Source organism: Xenopus laevis, chromosome 1L, assembly GCF_017654675.1.
Source record: "Xenopus laevis strain J_2021 chromosome 1L, Xenopus_laevis_v10.1, whole genome shotgun sequence".
NCBI lineage: Eukaryota > Metazoa > Chordata > Amphibia > Anura > Pipidae > Xenopus > Xenopus laevis.
Genome location: NC_054371.1, coordinates 38,151,411 through 38,171,543, shown reverse-complemented (window position 1 = coordinate 38,171,543; position 20,133 = coordinate 38,151,411). Strand labels below are relative to the sequence as shown.

Here is a 20,133-nt window from a genome sequence, read left to right as displayed (position 1 = left end):
ACATATTGAATGTTGCGTCTGTAGTAGACATGAAAGCAAGTAAAATGCTTACAGCAGGGTTCAATCTAGATAAGCATCAAACAGATACAAAGATTAAACAAATACATCAAGTTCAACAGTTCCAAAACCGAAAAAGGGTTTTTTGTTAATCCAGAGGACAAAATAAGAGAGAAATATTTTTGTGTTCATTGATCTTTTATTTTTTTTGTTCTTCCTGGCACTTGAAAATACACAAGGATGTTCTCAGAGTTATCCCTCCTAACACAAGGTTTATCTGCTTGCGTCAACATTGCACAAACAATCCATTATTTTTACAAAGAAGCATGGAGAGACATTAACCCAAAGGACTAGGCTGGTTAGGTTGGTGGCACGCAAAGATTCGGGGGGGATAAGTTGCACAGCGACAAATCTCTTCTTTGGGCAACTAATCTCCCTGGAAAGCCTTCCCTCCAGCAAGAATACCAATTGCTGGTGGGATGGCATATGTAGCGCTTCGTTTTCCGAAGTCGCTCGAAGTTGCCTCAAGAGGAAACTTCGGGCGACTCTGGAAATCTGAAGCGATTCATATGCCATCCCAACTGCAATCTTGCAGACGGGAAGGCATTTCAGGGAGATTAGTCGCCAGAAGAAGAGAAGATTTGTTGCTGGGCGACTAACCTCCCCCGAATCTTCGCGTGTGCCACCAGCCTTACACATAACCAAAGATTCTGAAATTAAGCACTTCTGCCTTAATGGCCATTGTGGAATCAGCTCCCTAAAATTGTGGCCCTCTGGCCAAGTGACAAATCTCTCTATCCTCTACCAGTAGTTAAAATCAGCGGTAGTATTTGAAGCGGTAGTATTTGAAGTATTTGATGTTTCTGATTCTATATTGTGGAGCTGGATAAAGGTGGCCATACACAGGGAGATCTGCTCGTTTGGCGGTCACCAAACGAAGGAATCTCTCCCAGATATGACCACAGGTGGGCGATATCGGATTGATCGTGGATCGGATCATAATGCTGCCAATACGGGTGGTCGGATCATGGGATCACATCTACGAAAAGATGCGGCTGTGATCAGACAGGATTTTTAAGCCTGACGAATTTTGGTCCGATATCAATCGGGGAAGCCCATCAGAGGGCCACACGCATGGGCTGATAAGCTGCCGACTTGGTCAGTCAGCAGCTTTTATCGCCCCGTGTATGGCCACCTTTAGAGTCAAGGGCGTTACCACAGAACAGAAAGCACTGGTCCAATTGATGTTCCATAAGCTGCTCACGCTCGGTTACATGAAACCACTGGCTCAACTACCAGGGGTGTGACTGCACCCGGGGTGTGCCTTGGTGTGGAGGCAGGCCGGTAGCAAATTTTGAACCAGGGTCTGAATGGCCATAGTTATGCCACTGAACCAATCAAAATGCATATTTTGATTTGTTTCCTTTAGCTTGCATTGTCCTTTCTAAAACATATTATATTGCGAATATTAATGAGGGAATAAAGTACCTCCTAGTGTAAAATATATAAGTTAGAGAAGAGTTCCATGACAAGGTTGGAGGAGAAGTACATTTATACTGGTCATTGACCTCCAAGGTGACTAAAGCTCCCCATAGACCCGACGATTCTTCTTGCTGAACGACCGATTTTAGGGAAGCCCGACCAATCCTTCGAAATTATCGTGCGGTTAGTAATATTCGAACGATCGTACATCTTACGATTTTTCGGCCGACATCTGTCGGGAAATTGATCGGCCAGGTCAAAAAATCTTTGTCGGTCCCAGTGCAATGTATCTATGTTTGCAGGGCCAAGCAGGCAGCTCCCCTTTGTTTTCCTTTTTAGTTGATGGTAAATTCGTGGTCTCACGATCAGGATCTGATCTTTTAAAAATCTCAACATCTATGGCCAGCTTAATATCCTCATGTTTAAAAACAGTGAGTCATAAAGCACAGATTATAATTGACGATAGTAATGCTTTTTTTATTTTTCTGAAGGTTCAAAAGCTAAAACAATGATTCTACTAGCAAACCATTTTGTACTTTGTCGACAAAGGGCATATCTCTATTTTCAGCTAGGAATGTCTTTTTGATACAGGATACCTTAACCAGAAACCTATTATCCATAAAGTTCTGAATACTGGTTAGGCCATCTCCCATAGGGTCCATTTTAAATAGGATTTCCTTTTTCTATGTAATATGAAACAGTACCTTGTGCTGGATGGTAACTATGCTGCATGAATCCGTATTGGTGGCATTTGCGATTTTGCATTCTACCAGGCGGAAGAAAGGGAGAAGCCATTCAGGGAGATTAGTCGCCCCAAAGAGGCGATTAGTGGTGTGTCCCTTACCCTAACATCCCAAGTGTCCATAACAAAAGTTCTACAACTCTGGCGATATGTAACAGAGGGTAAATTAGAGTTGCATCCTCAATAGTCCATTTATCTACCCAATAGCAAGAGAATAGAAAAAAGCATGTCTAAAAACTTGCCTGAATAACTTTAATTTCCTAGAGATTTGAAAGTTTTAAAGAAAATTTTAATTGATGCTCTTTGCTCTTGAATTGCAAAGTATATTAAAATGCTAAAGAGCATATAGGGGCATATTTATAAAGCTGCAAACACATTTTGCTCAAAAAAACTGTACAAAGCTTTACACCAGCATTTTACATTTGGCTATACATTCATTACACAGTTTTATAATTACACATGACGTGACACTGTTTATCGTGGAGTGTGGTGATGTGTGGTCCACTTTTTTTTCTTGCACAGGTTTATAAATATGCCCTGCAGTTTAAATGGAGGAAAAAATGATGATTGCTCACACAGGCCGATTGTTAGTCTGGAATGATAATAGTTACAAATCATTCACAAAATGAAACCTTACAAAACCTGCCATAGTAAATATATTTGGAAGTCACTGCATACTGTACTTCAAAGCATTTTTGGATGATAACTCCCTCACAGTATTTAAGTACATTCCAACCCTAAGAGGACTATTAACAGTCATTGAGAGAGTCAGTCTTGCTTCACTTGGAGATAAGCAAAAGTGCAAGTAAATGTGGTTTTGTTTTTATAAAGACGTACAAGTGTTTTCCATTCCAGAAATCCCTGGCAGGATCTGGGCATATAACGTCATGCACCCAAACTGCCGTCTTTCTTGAAGTCAAAAGAAACATTTACGACTAACTGCACCAGTAAATTATAATACATGTAAATACTGTTACAATACAGAGGCCGTCATTTATTTTCTTAAGCGGCGGGTGGCCCAGTCAGAATGTACATTTTTCCCCAAGAAGAGGAAATAGTGCACCCCCAGTTGTAAATTATATTGCTATTAGAAGTCACAGAATTGCGATCATTTATGCAGCTCATGGAGCTTTGAAGTCTTTTATTTGCTTTTTACTTAATATACAAAAATACTCCCTTATTCATCATGAGAGTAATGAATAGGGCTTGTGCTGAATACTTTTTTTTAATCACAAAAAAATCTATGGTTTTTGATATTTCCTGAGCTAAACAGGGTTAACTAGGAAACTGAGCTACATCATGTTTGGTCTTTGTGAGACAGACAATAAGATTACCATTGCTCAGATAACCCTCCTGCATAATGGGCTACAACTTGCATCTGCACCGAGAATCTGATTATCTACCTAGCAAGGCCCAAATGGAGTAGCTTAAATTTTCCTATTTGCTCAAAAAAAAATGTGATTGAAATAATAGTCAAAAAGTATCTTCGGGACAAGTCCTATTGATTGAACTCATGTTGGGGTTGCAGCTCAATTATTGCTGAAATTAGCAGCATGGTTGCCATATTGTAGCACCACCACCTAACAGTGCTCATCTGGATAACTGGGGTTTGGTGTATAAAGGTAGCACAAACAGGGTGTTTCCATATCAAAAGTCATAGTCATAATTTATTTTCGTGGAATCTTGAAAGGAGAAATGTAAGTGTGCATTTGGATGTAAGTAATCAGTATCCATGGATAATCTAAACAAACTGAAGGGCACAGTCAGAATGTCATTCAACTCCAAATACTTGCCGAGATAACATGGTGTCCAAAACAAAAAAAAGAAAGTACAGCTGCTACTGCCCTTGTGTCCCTCACCTGGCTCTGAACTCTTGTCTCTGCCATAACGTGATTTCCATTCTACATCATTTGCCAAACTCCAATCTTTGCTTTCTGTATTACACCCCTAGGCAAGTCAACCACTTAGCACTGTCAAATGCATCCATAAGGGAACGTTGCACATCAGTTTTTTTTTTTACTAAAATGTCTGACTTTTATGATTTGAAAAACAAAATTTTTCAGAGTGAAGATGTTAAATAATGGTTTAAAATACTTCCTAGACTAATTGGCAGCCCCTGTAGCATGCAGTGTGCCTATTACTTGTGGAAGAATGCTGGTATATGTTGACTGCACTTAGCAGAACAGGTTATAGTTGTTTTCATGCATGTAAAATGTAAAAGACCAACAGTACCACTTAGTTAGTTGATTTACCATCAGGAGAGAATGATTAAAGGGCAAACAAAGAATATTTTCTAGGGTGAGTAAAATGATTGATGCTTGCACAGAACTAAATATACTTCAAGTGCCATGGGCTGTTTGAGTAACTGCTCTTGTTTACATCCAGTTTTGTTTTTATTACCCGGTCAGCAATTTCCTTGGGTGTAATCTGTTGTTATAAAGCATAACGACGCAAGGGTAGGAAAAAATGGCTCTGTCACAAGCTGTCCTAAACAGACGTTGCTTTCAAATTGAAACAAAGCTGCTTAATTGTGGCAGAGGGGTCAGAATTGCCTGTGATTGGCTGATTCAAGCATAATTCAGGGCAGGTGGAGAGGACATATTCTCCAGTATCCTGTGATTGCTGCCGCTCCCTTATTTGTGTGACCGACAAGCAAGTTAGTGGGCAGGAAGGTGGGATGTTTAAAGGGGCTATTTACCTTTATATTAACTTGTAGTATGATGTAGAGAGTGATATTCTGAGACAACTTGCACTTGGTTTTCATTTTTAATTATTTGTGGTTTTTGTGTTATTTAACTTTTTATTCAGCAGCTCTCCAGTTTGTAATTTAGCATTCTGGTTGCTTCTGGTTGAAAGAGTCAGAAGCAGGCGGCAAATAATTAAAAAACTATAAAACATAAAAAATGAAGACCAATTGAATAGTTGCTTAGAATTGGCCATTCTATAACATACTAAAAGGTAACTTAACGGTGATCCATCCCTTTAAAGGAATTGTTCAGTGTAAAAATAAAAACTGTGTAAATAGATAGGCTGTGCAAAATAAAAAATGTTTCTAATATAGTTAGTTAGCCAAAAATGTAATGTATAAAGGCTGGAGTGACTGGATGTCTAATATAATAGCCAGAACACTACTTCCTGCTTTTCAGCTCTCTTGGTTTACACTGACAGGTTACCCTGGTAACCAGGCAGTAACCAATCAGAGACTTGAAGGGGGGCCACTTGGGTCATGTCTGTTTCTTTTGAATTTGAGCTGAATGCTGAGGATCAATTGCAAACTCACTGAACAGTTATGTCCCATGTGGCCCCCCTTCAAGTTGCAGAATAGCTCAGAGTTAGAGCTGAAAAGCAGGAAGTAGTGTTCTGGCTATTATGTTAGACATCCAGTCACTCCAGCCTTTATACAATACATTTTTGGCTAACTAACTATATTAGAAACATTTTTCATTTTGCACAGCCTGTCTATTTACCCAGTTTTTATTTTCACTCTTAACTACTCCTTTAATGTCATCCCTAGCTAAGTTCATAAATACAGAGCTGCTGAAGAGTGGCAGCATTGTATTCAAGGAGTGCAGGTCTTTGCACCTTGGAATGGTGCCCATGATGTCAAAGTGCGGGGCCGGTTTGCATATGTTTTAGCACTTTGAACTATCTGCCCTGCCCTTTGTAGTTGATCTGAGTTTTCTCTTATGTCTCACAGATGCACTAAAATTCTGCTTGGTGGCACAAAGCAATGCAAGTATTTAATAAGACTTAGACTCTAGACTCTATAATTAGACTATAGACTCTCTGCATGAGTTTTCCTATGTATGTGTTAAACTAAGCAGTATGGTGGCTCCCACACACATCGCTGAATCTATACCTGTATGTACAGTTTGCTTTAGGTCAATATGAATAATATACATAAATATTAAATTAATGCAAATGTAAAACTTTAAGAGCAAAAGGTAAAAAAATAAACTTACTTTTCTTATTTGTGCCAGCAATCCCTCAAACTCCTTCAAGTCCAGGTTAGTTCCACTAAAGGACGAGCAGCCGTTTGCAGCTTTCCCCAGCCAGTAAACCGTGACGAGGACCTGCACCAAGAAAATACTGTGTCAGTCATAAGGCATCTCGCAGGCTGCATTAGGAAGGCCAGAATTGTGATTTATAAACCTAAAGATTTCAGCAGGGAAAAATCGGGTGTGATCAGAGCAACAGCAGGCATCTATTAAAGGGAAAAATGCTACAGGACTTAACAACGTTGTTTGGCATTTTAATTAGTCCCCAGTGGATCGTCAATGCTCTCTGACAGCCAACAACACCCCTTCCCTTGAAAAATAAAAAACCAGTTCATGATCATGAATTGTTATGCAGAAAATTGATGGCGCCAGTCTTTGAAATGTCTGAAAGGCACATGTGATCAGTGCTAGTACCCCATGGGTGTAACAAGCTGTAGCGTTCAGTTTGGGAGCAACACTCACTTTCAAACATGATTAAGGCTGGGTTAGCTTGACCCACAGTGTAAACTGTGCCGTCATCATTATTCAGTGGCTTTATTAAATAATCATTGCTCTTTTCCATGCAGTCAGCCACAAAGGATGCTAATGAAGTATTCAGAGGGCCTTGTCTCAGTTGAGCAGGCAGCGCTGACAATGTACAAATTAGGCAAGTCAGAGTTCAAATAAGCATTGTAAATCCCAGTCCTGCTGAATATTCTCTATTACATGTATGTGCTTGATGTGAGATTCATACACAAGTCCATAATTTAAAGCTTATGTAAAGAATACCCGCATTTTCGGCTTATGTCCTGGAAAAGTCAATATGTCAGAATAAATACCCTATGGTAGAATGTGGGGCTAACCTCTTTATGGGGGCTTAAGAGTGGTGGCAGGGGTTTAAGCCAGTTAAAGAGAGATTTGGGGTATGTTTGTTCTCTAGTCACAGCAGAAAGCCCAGCTTGAGGGTCACATTTGGTCATTGGTAGACAGGGCCTCTTAAGCTGGCCATAGACGCAACGATCCGATCGTACGAATCGTGGCTTCGTACGATTTTCGGACCGTGTGTGGAGAGTCCCGATATTTTTCGTCTGGCGAAGATCGGTCGTTTGGTCGATCGGACAGGTTAGAAAATTTCTGCCGGCTGCGGGTAATATCTCTGCATGTATTGCCGATCGTACGATTTTCAGTGGGAGACTGTCACTAGCTTTGTCTATCGTACGATTGCTGTCAGGGGCAGAACATCGGCTGATCTGTTCTTTAACTACTTTATTTGGTCGGAATGGTAAGACTTTGATCTGAATGGTTAGTGACAGGTCGGGAGATGGGAAAGATGGGAAAGATTCGTAGGATCAGTTCTTTGCGTCTGTGGCCAGCTTTAGGGATAATCTGATATCCAGGACTCGTTCTCATAAAAAATAAATATTGCTGAATGGTCAGTAATACAGACTTATGGTGCAAAATAAGAAACAAGAATAGCACTTATAGGAATTTTCCCAGACTGGAGCCTACCAGGAGATCCAGTGGTACTCTGGCAGGACAGTCTGGTCCTTTATTTGAGGAGAAAACTCATTTAGATATTCTTGGAACTATGACTTATACACCAATGTTTTGAAAGATCTGTAACCTTGTTATACGCCAAAGAGGGCCCTGACACAAAATTGGACCATAACCCGAGACTGTAATCTTGTTTGGGCAGGGCCCTCCTTATACTTTGTATCAGTTATTTTGTATGTAAATTTGTATATTCAGTGTATGCACCCATTTATTGTACAGCGGGGGGGGGGGAAATGGTACATTTTAGTGTTTTTTTAAATTTGTATAAATAATAATAATAATAATAATAATTATAAAGCCTGCAAACCACTGTTACCAATAGGAACATTATATAGGCCACATGGTGAGAGGGAGGCAGGACTGTCATTGGAGAATCCTTTTGGCAGAGTGGGGAAAGCTGCTGAAATTTTTTTTTTGTCTCAGTGTTTAGCTGCTCTGTGCACAATGCAAAATAGTTTTTTTTGCTACATTTAGGTCAAATTAGTTTTTTTTTGTTTTTTTTACCTTGAATGTTTGCTTATTTATGAAATAACCCAAATGTAAAAAACGTGATTGAATGCAATCGGGAGAAAACCTTGAGTACCTCAAATTTATCAAGTTTATAGACTAAAGAGCTTTGAATTTATCAAATTTTTGAGTACAAAACTGCAAAAAAAATCAGGAAGGCAAAAAAACATATTCAGATGTTTAAAAGGGACATCTGCCATTGATTTGACATGAATTTAACAGGTTTTAGCTAGAGTATTTTCGGTTTCAGACTTTTAGCAGCTTTGGGGCATAATAAATCTAATAAAAAAACTTTTTTGTTTGAGAAAACACAACCCAACCTTTAATAAATAACCCCCCTACTGTAATTGAAAATGTTCACTCAACTCACAACAGCAAAGGTATGAAAAAGCACATATTTCCAGACCAGATGAATGAAACACTAGAATTCAAGCTCATGCTATAATCAGCGCATCCTATAGAGAATATAAACTATATTGAGTATATATGCATTCCCCTATATGTGGCACAAACAATTCACGTGCAGAGGTCAAATTATCCTCTATTTTTTCTCTTGTTTGCTTTATTAAACAGTGATATCCAATTAGAGCCCTACGGGAAGACATATAGGTTATGCATTTCAGATGTGCACTTTTTGCCTCTAGTGTAGATCTTTCACCTCATTTGCCTTATATTTGTCACCAGTGTTTGTTATTATGTGAATAAATAGTTACAAAATAGGCACAAAAATATTGTTTGCATTGTGCCCCTTTGTTTGGAAACACCACACAAGAGTTTAAAGGGGTAGTTCGCATTCCAACACTTTTTTCAGTTTTGGTTGTTTTCAGATAGTTCTTTAGAAATAGCTAAACCTTTTTTACTTACTTTTTATTATTTATTTGTAACGGATTTTCTAATATTTAACTTTATTTTTCACATTTTTATCTTTCTAAAGCAGCTCTGGGAGGGTGGACACGACTCTCTAAACCGTTCTAAATTGATACATTTAGTTACATATTTTATCTAAACAGAATCTCTGGGTTTCATTAAAGGCAGCTGTTAGGATTGATACAATAGTTGCTAATATTCCACAGATGCTGTTGATAAATGTTATCAACTAATGTGGCAAATTGTAAGAGTTCAGAACCAGTTTTGGAAAAATGGTAAAAAAATAAAACATGGAAAGCAACTAAAAAAAAGTCTTTATATCTGGTGAACAAACTGAAAACAACTGAACTGAAAAGTGTTTGGAAAGTGAACAACACATAATTAAACATGATTATGGATATTTTGCAAATACACCAATTCACCTGGATACTCACTGGGCACCTCTCTTATGGAACCCAGATACTAAACATGTACCACTGATGTGACACCACAAACATATACCCAGATATTGATAGGACACCTCAAACATACACCCAGATACTGACAGGGAAGCTCTAAGATGAACCCAGATACTTTACAGACACTTTGTAGATACACCCAGATACTGACAGATACCTTACAGATACAGACAAATACAAGCAGGTCACCCCACATATATACATAGATACTGACAAGGCACCAAGATAGCTGGCCATAGATGCAAAGATCCGATCGTACAAATCCTCGATACGTACGATTTTTGGACCGTGTGCGGAGAGTCCCGACATTTTTCGTCCGGCGGAGATCGTTCGTTTGGTCGATCGGACAGGTTATAAGATTTCTGTTGGCTGCGGGTAATTTCTCTGCATGTATTGCCGATCGTAAGATTTTCAGTGGGAGACTGTCACTAGCTTTGGTCAGACATAACTTTCGTACGATTGCTGTCAGGGACAGAACATTGGCTGATCTGTTCTTTTACTACTTTATTTGATTTGAATGGTTAGTGGCAGGTTGGGTGATGGGGAAGTCCAATAGTTTGAATCTATGGCCAGCTATACTCAACACCACCAGATACAGACTTGGCACCTAGAAGATATAACCGGATATTGAAGGGCACCTTGTAGACACACAGATCTGAACAGTGCACCTCACAAACTGGGAAATGTACATATTCCACACTTTACAGTGATTATCCAACACATCAGACACTTCTGTAGAAATACCCTTTAAATGACCCAAAATAGAATTAAAACAGTTTGTTTATATAGGCATATTGGTTTTTCTACTGCTTCTTTTTTGGGAGAGTGTTAAATACTGAATTTACTCCTCAACCTTTAGCCCCTAGTGTCTGTCTGACATCATATTTCACCTCTAGGGGTTCCCAAGCAACCTTCTGGAACCATTGAAAAAGAACAGAATGCACCACTGGAAAATCCCTCCACCCATATGTGTTTGATGAATGATCCTTTCTGCTTTGCTGCAGTGGCTAAATTAACAGCAAGCCATAAAATCAGTGGAATCAGGCTTCAGGAAGCAGAGCCTCTTGGGAAGCAGAAAATTAAGCAACGGCATACCTGGAATGAAAGGTTTAGTGACAGGCAGACTGCGTGGTGCCAGAAAGCTTATGGTGGGCCGGCCTAATACCGTCACCTAACTTGAAGAATGGATGGAACAGCTGCTCTATCAAGGTGAGGAGAGAGTGAACTGCAACTCTGGGTGATGTCAGTCTGCAGAAGGCCCTTCTGTTTAAGCTCAAATGGAGTTTTTAAGTAATCCTTAAGTACCTTGGTGATGCCTCAGATTTAACCCTTTGAAGGAAGTGCAAATTCTTCTTATTTTTTTCTCCTTTAGATACCAGATGTATAAAGATTTGTGCTGATTAATAAATCAAGCACAAATGGGCACAATTTCTTTTATGATGGAAGGGGTGGTACATGGGTATGACAGGAGTGTACACGCACCTTTAATAGCATGATAGGGCCCAACGATTGGATCATAATGTATGGAATACGGGTGGTCGGATCACGGGACCACATCAACAAACAGATGTGGTCTGTGATCTGACATGATTTTTGCCCCTGCTCGATCGATATATTGATTGGGGAAGACCTTTGGAGGGTCCCACACATGGGCCAATATGGCCATCTTTAGGCTCTGTAAGAGGCATCAACTTATGAAACCCAATGTATACACAGTTAAAGTGATCCTGACACTAAACTACTTTTTAAAACATGAATGTACATTAAACGTTACTTATAGGTCATGTTGATCGTTTTTTTTTTTCTGAGAGGTCTGTTTTTGAAAGTAATTGTTAGTTAAAGTTCCTAAACCTGACTGGTTTGTCAACCTGACTGTCCCATCTTAACCTGTAAGTTAAAGTTTCTAATGCTAACGGACTCCTGCTGCATAAATATGGCCGCCCCCTCATATCAACACAGGGAGTCAGACAGGTAATGGAAAAGCATCAGGCTAATACTTTATAGCAAAATTTTAAATAGCAGGCAAAGCCAATATTATGATTAATGCAAAAAAGGTTTTATTTCTGCTGCCAGTATCTCTTTAAGGTGGCCATACACAGACATACGCTCGTTTGGCGAAATCGCCAAACAAGTGCATCTCTCCCCGATATGTCCACCTTGCCCATCGTGGGCCATATTGGGCTGATCCGGTCCCTAGGGCCCAACGGTTGGATCATTACAGGCGGTCGGATCACTGGACCTCATCAATAAACAGATGCAGTCCGGGAACGTACACTAGGTGCAAAAAACTCCATGAAACAGCCTTATGGGTGGGGTGGCACGCTTGTGTGTGCAAAACTAAAATTTTGCATGTACTAAAATTAAAACATGTCCTTGATTTCTTAGCCTTATGGGGCACATTTTAAATGGGCGAAAAGTAAATTTATTCAAGAACCACAATATGAGTCTCCCAAAAGTAGTTTCAATATCTGTGATCTGCAGGTTAGTGAATCCATTAAATTATAGGCAACAAAATTAAAGTGACACATAGGGGCAGATTCACTAAGGGTCGAATTTCGAAGTAAAAAATACTTCGAAATTCGACCCTCGAATTGAAATCCTTCGACTTCGAATATCGAAGTCGAAGGATTTAGCGCTAATCCTTCGATCGATCGATCGAAGGATTTTTCGTTCGATCGTACGATTAAATCCTTCGAATCGAACGATTCGAAGGATTTGAATCCAACGATTGAACGAAAATCCTTCGATCAAAAAAAGGTAAGCAAGCCTATGGGGACCTTCCCCATAGGCTAACATTGACTTCGGTAGGTTTTACCTGCCGAAGTAGGGGGTCGAAGTTTTTTTTAAAGGGGAAGTACTTCGACTATCGAATGGTCGAATAGTCTAACGATTTTTCGTTCGATTCGTTCGATTTCGTTCGAATTCGAACGAATTTAACCAATTCGATGGTCGAAGTACCAAAAAAATACTTCGAAATTCGAAGTATTTTTCATTCGAATCCTTCACTCGAGCTTAGTGAATCTGCCCCACAATGCTGCCACATACAAACACGCAACAACTGCTCTCAAACCCAGAGGGCAATGTGGGACAGTGTCCCTAAAACACACTAAGTTAAAACCACAGGCATATGGTGGATCGTGGTAGTGGGTAACCATTGCTTAAGCTAGAAGTAAAGGTTGGCGGTTACTAATTGATGCCGCTTGGAATCAGGCCCATTCACCCTCCCTTCCAATCAGTTCCCCCAAATTTTCTAACGGTCTACGTGTGGGCATATGCCCTTGAGGAAGCCGAGTGATCAGCAAAACGCGTAGGGCGAACGGAATAGGTGGACAGGTAGAAAATTTGGGGGAATTGATTGGAAGGGAGGGTGAATGGGCCTGATTCCCATATACTGGGGGTCTTTCAGCTCTTTTGAACAGTATTTTGTTTTTTTTTTAAAAGCTGAAACTCCCCCCCCCCCAAAATGCATTCAAAGTATATGTGGATTGGTTCCACACACTCTTTTGGACTTTTTGGCATTCAAAGCACCCCACATTCCGTTACCCTAAAGGTGGCCTTGAACTCACAGAGAAACAGGAATGGCAAAAAAAAAAAATCAACAATTTATCAAAATGCCTTAGTTTGATCTATGTCTGAACTATCTATGCCTTATAAATGCCTCTGATTTTCCCTGTAACAGATCTGGACATGTCCTGACGGATGAAATGTTACCCTTTTCACCTGTATTTACCATCTCCGGGCTGCAGATTTTTTTTTCACGCAAATATTTTGGCAACTCTCTGGAGGTTTATGTGGAAGCCTTCCATGAAAATAAACAACATACAGGGAGCGGAGCAGTCAGGACCATTTAATGACGGGCTGCACTCCATCACTCACACTAAGCTAACTCACAGGGATTGTTCCCCCTTCCGCTAGACAATTACAGTCATTAGTACTTCTTCAGGCATAAATCAACAGAAAATTACATGATATTGGATTAGAGCTCAATCCGTTTGTAAAACATTCCTGCTGACAAATGTGCACACTGGTTGGTTGAAAGTAAAGTCAAAGCTAGGGTAATATTTTACATAGAGGATGACATTTATGGCAGGGCGCTGGGTTTACAATGCAGGAATACATTAATAATCCACAACTGTACATTACTGGCTTTACCCCACAAAGCCTGAGAGATGAATTGCTGCACATCATCTAATGCTCTTTAGTGCAAACTCAGATATGCAAGAGCCAAGATTCCTTGTTTTTGCCAGCAGGGGAGATAACATAAATCTCTAGAACAGTACATTTCTCTTAAAACTGAGAAAAATCTGCCAATGACAGACAATCTAAATAAAACAAAAGGAGAACTTTATGTTTTTCAAATAATCAGTGTGCATCCAAACCCCAGTATTTATTTTAACAAACTGGTCAAATGAGGTGATCCAAAATTCACCCCAGGGGAAGCAAGAACTCTATGGGGTAGTGGTAGAATTTCCACTTCAAGGTTCAGCACTTGCACCCATAGCATGTGCCCCAAATTACTATTTTTTAATGTTTTTATACAATGGGGGGTAGCTTAGAACTGGTCATTCTATAACATATTAAAAGTTAATAGAAATGTGAACCATCCCTTTAAAAGAAGAAAAAGTGTGAAAAGAGGAATATATATATATATATATATATATATATATATATATATATATATATATATATATATATATATATATATACATACATACATACACACACACACACACACATACATACACACACACATACATACATGAGGGTGTGTTGACATATGTGTATACAGGAAAAAAGAAGCAGAGCTGACCTGAAATGGGAGGTTAATTAGCAGATGCCAAAATCAGTCCCAGTGCCAAAACTGGGACAATAACCCCTTCTTATCTGATCTCAGTTTCATGATAAAGTGGGAAAATATGTATATCTAGATTGTAAATAAAAACATGTCCTGCAGTATCCCCCTGTGTATTGTTTACACTGACTTACTGCATATTGAGCTCCAACAGATCTGGATCAGATAGAATAGAGAATATGTTTTTCTGCTTCTTTTTGAATGATTGCAAGATAAATTCTGTTTTTACTTTTGCAACTCCTTTATCAGAGCAATCAAACATTCTCATTCTGAGGAAAGGAATGCATCACTCAGCTGATAAGTGGGAGCTGGGGCATAAGAGACACAAATTATTTACTGTTCTGAACACTCATGAAACCAACTATGCCAGGGCTCTGATATAGTTCCAGGAGTGTTGAGAACAGTAACGTACCTTTATTATTAGTTACTTTCATTATATAGTGCTGACATATTACCGTAGGTGAGCCGGCCCTCATAAGGAGTATGAATATTAAATCCTGGTTTAAAAATATCACATTCATATAAATATTTATTATACTCACATTCCTCAGTTTTCTGTTGCAATCTGAAGTCCTGAGGGAAAGAAAATGATAAAAACAGTAAGCAATATTAAACAGGCTACTTTATATGACAGATTCAAAAATCAAAATGCTATATAGTAGCGCTATAACAATAACTATATATACATATAAGAAGAACATTATAGTTGAAGACTAATAAAAACAAAATTAGTGGTGGAATATGCAAAGTGCTGCTAAATCACTAGTCCTAATACCAAACACAAAGCCACAGGATATTCTCTTAAATAGCACTTTGAATGCTCTAAAATAAACGTTTAGTTGGGAATTGAAAAGAAAGAAAACAGAAAACATACCCCAATGACAAGGATATATATACAGTAAATTTATATTGGGGCTGTGAAATAAAAACTGGGAGTAAAGAAGCAGTCCTATGACTTTTACATTCAGGTCCCAGAAATGCCATATATTTTGGGGTCAATCACCCCTTGTTCGGGTACCCAATGTCTGTGGCGCATAGTGCTGTTGTACATAGTCCTATGGCAAATACAATAAATAAACTTTATCCTTACTGCTTTATTTTACCTGTTGTCAAATTTAAGTGGGATATTGTGTAGCACATGATAAACTATATATGGTGCCATATTTAAATTTGTGAAAATTGTTAAATTACACCTTTGTTTCAGGTGCTCGTAGATATTCTCTGGCCAATCTCTGTTACTAAGGAATGTGGGGCATGTCTCAGCAGTGAATCTTTAGAAGCACAGAAGAATCAGTTTATCAGACAGGGAAAGTTGGACCTGACAGGGAAATTCAGTTTATCAAGCTACTGGTTGTTCACCTACAAGATGGGCATTGGCTGGCATCCTATACCGATGAGGGGCTCTGGCTTTTCAGGGCAGCATGGGAAAGCTTTCGATAGACTGTGGAAAAGCAGGCTTGTACTAGAGGTGCATATTACAAATGGGAAATAATTATTCTTGACACTATTTCCCCTTTAACAGCACTGTTTCCTCTAAAGGCATTCAGCAAGCCTTCTAATGCAGTGTCGGACTGGGACACCAGGGGCCCACCAAAAACCCCTTAGACCAGGGGCCACTCTAAGTTTTATTTTCTTCCTTTCCTTAGTCAACCTCTATTCTCCTATTCTCTTTTCTTTCCATACTAGAACATATTATTCCATCTATTTAGCCTCTTTGTTCTCATATAAATAGGAAATGGCCATGAAATAGGCCAAATGTTTAGAAGCAGGAGGGCCCACTGACACCTTGGCCCACCGGGATTTTTCCTGGTATCCCGGTGGGCCAGTCTGACACTGTTCTGATGTATGTTTCCCAATGCACAGTACAGCAGCCATATGCTTTAAATGCTCTTTCCAACTGCATCTAAAGGTGTTTGTCATTTTAGTCTTCTCTTGTGCCTAAAAAAGAACACCGAATGACACCCAGTGGTGAAGGACCACATCATACATACATACATACATACATGCATACATATAAAAGCCATAGAAGGTTCCATACATGAATCTCATCTCAAAACAAAGGGGTATATAAGTCAAGACACAACAATGGGGTTGTTCACAACTTTTAGTATGATGTAGAGCAGTGATCCCCAACCAGTGGCTCGTGAGCAACACGTTGCTCACCAACCCCTTGGATGTTGCTCCCAGTGGCCTCAAAGCAGGTTCTTATTTTTCAATTCCTGGTTTGGAGGAAAGTTTTGGTTGAATAAAAACCCAGTGTAATACCAATCAGTCTACTGTAGCTTGCCAGTTCAGGGGTTACAAAATAGACAATTATAACTCTTATTTGGCACCCGCAGAAAATTTTTCATGATTGTGTTGCTCCCCAACTCTTTTTCCATTTGAATGTGGCTCGTGGATATAAAAGGTTGGGGACCCCTGATTTAGAGTGATATTGAGAGACAATTTGCAATTTTTGAATTAGGGCTTTAGGTTCCCCACAATAGCTAATGTTTTAGGTCATTAAATTTACAGAATTGCAAAATATAGCAACGCATGTCAGATCTCTTTTATATTAGAAAACGACACGGACATATAAAAAGAAAAGTATAGGATTCTTTGTGAAAGCAGGGAAATATAAGATGGTGGTACTGTATCCCTTACAACCTATCAAGGGGATAATGCACTTTTTATATGCACAGGTTCCTCTCTTCTTCTGCCAGCAAGAGAATGTTACAATGTGAGACTTCTGATTCTGGAAAATACCGGGGAAGTCATATCTTTTTAACAAGAAACAAGCACAGCACCATCTCCCTGCCTGATACTGCATTAAAGTAGAACATTGTTCATGAAGACCCTTACATGATGAGAGAAAAACGGTTAAATAGTGTTATGAAGGTTGATGTACAGGTATGGGACCAATTATCCAGAATGCTCAGGACCTGGGGTTTTTTCAGATAACTGATCTTTCCATAGTTTGGATCTTCAAATTTTGAATCTTAAGTTTACTAGAAAATCATGTAAACATTAAATAAACCCAACAGGCTGGTTTTGCTTCCAATAAGGATTAATTATATCTTAGTTTGGATCAAGTACAAGCTACTGTTTTATTATTACAGGAAAAAGAAAAGGAGGTGGCCTTTCCATAATTTGAAGCTTTCTGGAAAATGGATTCCATACCTGTACCTACGAATATGGATAATATCTGTTGCTTGACCTTGGTAACAAATTCAATTTTAGGACAGGGAAGTAAGGTTGAGAGGTACTGCAGGGATACTGGCCAAATGAATGCAGCCTCATAGTTTGCCTCTCGGGTAAGTTTTCCACCTTGGAGAGAAACAGCTGTGTTTGTATGGCAGAGAAGACGTGTACATGCACTTCCCTTGCCAGCAGTAGTTAGATCTGTGCAAGTTACGTATGGGAACTGGCACTCCTTCCTGCAGCAAAAAATTTGGATTCTTTGCTCTAACAGCCAAATGGCCCTGTTGGGATTTCTTCAATGGCAAACTGCTGCATTTACTGATAGAATATTTCTATAAGGAGACTTCACAATGTTATAAAATGTATTTGTCATATCACAGCTCTGTTCAATACACTTTGGGCCTACAGGAGGAGGGATACACTGGAAGACCCAGAAAGTTAGCAGCACTTGGTCATAACAACAGGGTTTTGCTTACCCTTTAAATTTGGTCCCATTCTATCATATGGAAGTAATAAAACAAACTCCCCGTAGCCAAATTTGTGGGTGCAAGTGTATGTTGCGCTATGGCATATTGATCCAGTGATGGCTTCCTACCATTTTCAGTGTCAGTTATTTAAGGGACTAGATATAGTATATTAAAACTTCATTTTTGTGCACATTTAAGATGCAATTAAGTCAACTGTGAAGCCCATTTTAAATTAAACCACACAAAAGGTGAAAGAAAGCCACATCAAGTCCCTAAGCATCAATTTGACTTTGTCTAGTTGTAATGGCTGTGATAGGATTTACTAGTAACTAGAATTACAACAGGATCTCACTATATAAAACTTCCGTGCCATGTATTTGTTGGGCAACCACTGCAGGGTAAAGGAAGTGTAAACTGCGTTTTGCCATCTGGAGGCTCTGAAAAGCAACACTTAAATGAAACACAGATTTCTTATGGTAGCCAATCACTTACCTGCCTGTTGTCCTGTTGGCTGTGTCCTGAAGGTCACCTGGGTCAAACAGCTGAGATTCTTTCAGCCCAAGCTCTTTGCAGCCTCTTAGAAATAACGTTATATTGTCCTACAATACAACAAAAGATATATATTTTTAATCAATTTTGTAGTATTATATGCAATATATCAAACAAATAAATGAGCAATGTAAAAAGCTATATAAAAAAAAACAACGCTTGTGCATCTTTCTTTGAAGTTTACTAGATTTGAGGGCCATGGTACCAATGAATCCCCAGCCTCCCGCCTATGTTCTGGTGCCTCCTCCCTGAAACAAACATGCTTTGTAAAAACATGCTTTTCAACACCTTATAATTTTAATCAGTGTCACCCCGGAGCAGGAAATCTTTCTCAAGATTAATGAGCCTTCTCTGGAATGATGAAGCATTTTACTCTGTAGGGAGGACCAGAAGTAGGGGTAGACAAGTGCTTAGGGTGTAGTTGGGGAGTGGTGGAGGTACAATTCTGAACAAAGTTGGAGACCAGCAGACATAAAAACCAACAGCAGACCCAATAATAGCACTTTTGAATGGTAAATGTGAAGGTTTCTCTAAGATACAACACAAACTTTTAACGTGTATATTTCTAGCTGCAAAACAAACCATCGCTAAGGCGTGGAAAACTGAATCTATTCCTATACTAGCCTTTAAACTTAAAATGGATTGGATTATGGTGAATGAAAAATTAGCTTGTTTTCGCAACAATACCCATGATAAATTTCTAAGGATTTGGCAGCCCTGGTTGGAGTATAGACGCAGTGATCCCAATGTTTATCAGCTCCTTTCCATCTGACTTTCCTTCTATCACTCTATCCTACTTTTGAGTATATACCCGTGTATAAGCCGAGTTTTTCAGCATCCAAAATGTGCTGAAAAAGTCTACCTCAGTTTATACTCGGGTCAGCGGTACCCGACCCGAGTAGCTGAGATTGCAGTCATTTTTAATCATTCCTATACCAACAGTGCACTTGGGGAGAGACTGCAATATCCCACAATGCCCTCTGTTGGTTATATGAAAGAATAACAGTGACTGCAATATCACACAGCGCCATCTGTTGGTTGTATGAAAGAATAACAGTGACTGCAATATCACACAGCGCCATCTGTTGGTTGTATGAAAGAATAACAGTGACTGCAATATCACAGCGCCCTCTGTTGGTTTTATGAAAGATTAACAGTGACTGCAATATCACACAGCGCCCTCTGTTGGTTATATGAAAGAATAACAGTGACTGCAATATCACACAGCGCCCTCTGTTGGTTATACGAAAGATTAACAGTGATGGCAATATCAAACAGCACCCTCTGCACATGGTAATGGGACAGTGGGACAATGCACACAGTAATCCGTTTGGCAATTCTCTGTCACCATCAACTTTGCAAAGAAGTCCGGTTGATCGCTGGGGGGGTCGCTTTGGCAGAATGTGCGCTGCTGGGAGACAGGGCTGTAGTTGTGTGTAGGCTTATACTAGAGTCAATAAGTTTTCCCAGTTTTCGCAGGTAAAATTAGGTACCTCGGCTT

The 20,133-nt window shown here is 39.4% G+C and overlaps 1 protein-coding gene across 5 annotated transcripts in view; it reads right to left on the bottom strand.

Annotated features, from left to right (window-relative positions):
• limch1.L (LIM and calponin homology domains 1 L homeolog) overlaps positions 1 to 20,133 on the bottom strand; it is a 162,927-nt gene that overhangs the window by 43,371 nt on the left and 99,423 nt on the right. For all 5 annotated transcript variants that reach the window (XM_018250355.2, XM_018250366.2, XM_018250359.2 and 2 more), the window contains 3 exon segments: positions 18,576 to 18,682; positions 14,979 to 15,009; positions 6,184 to 6,294 (listed from right to left, as the gene is read on the bottom strand). In XM_018250355.2, the coding sequence (XP_018105844.1) occupies positions 6,184 to 6,294; positions 14,979 to 15,009; positions 18,576 to 18,682 (249 nt within the window).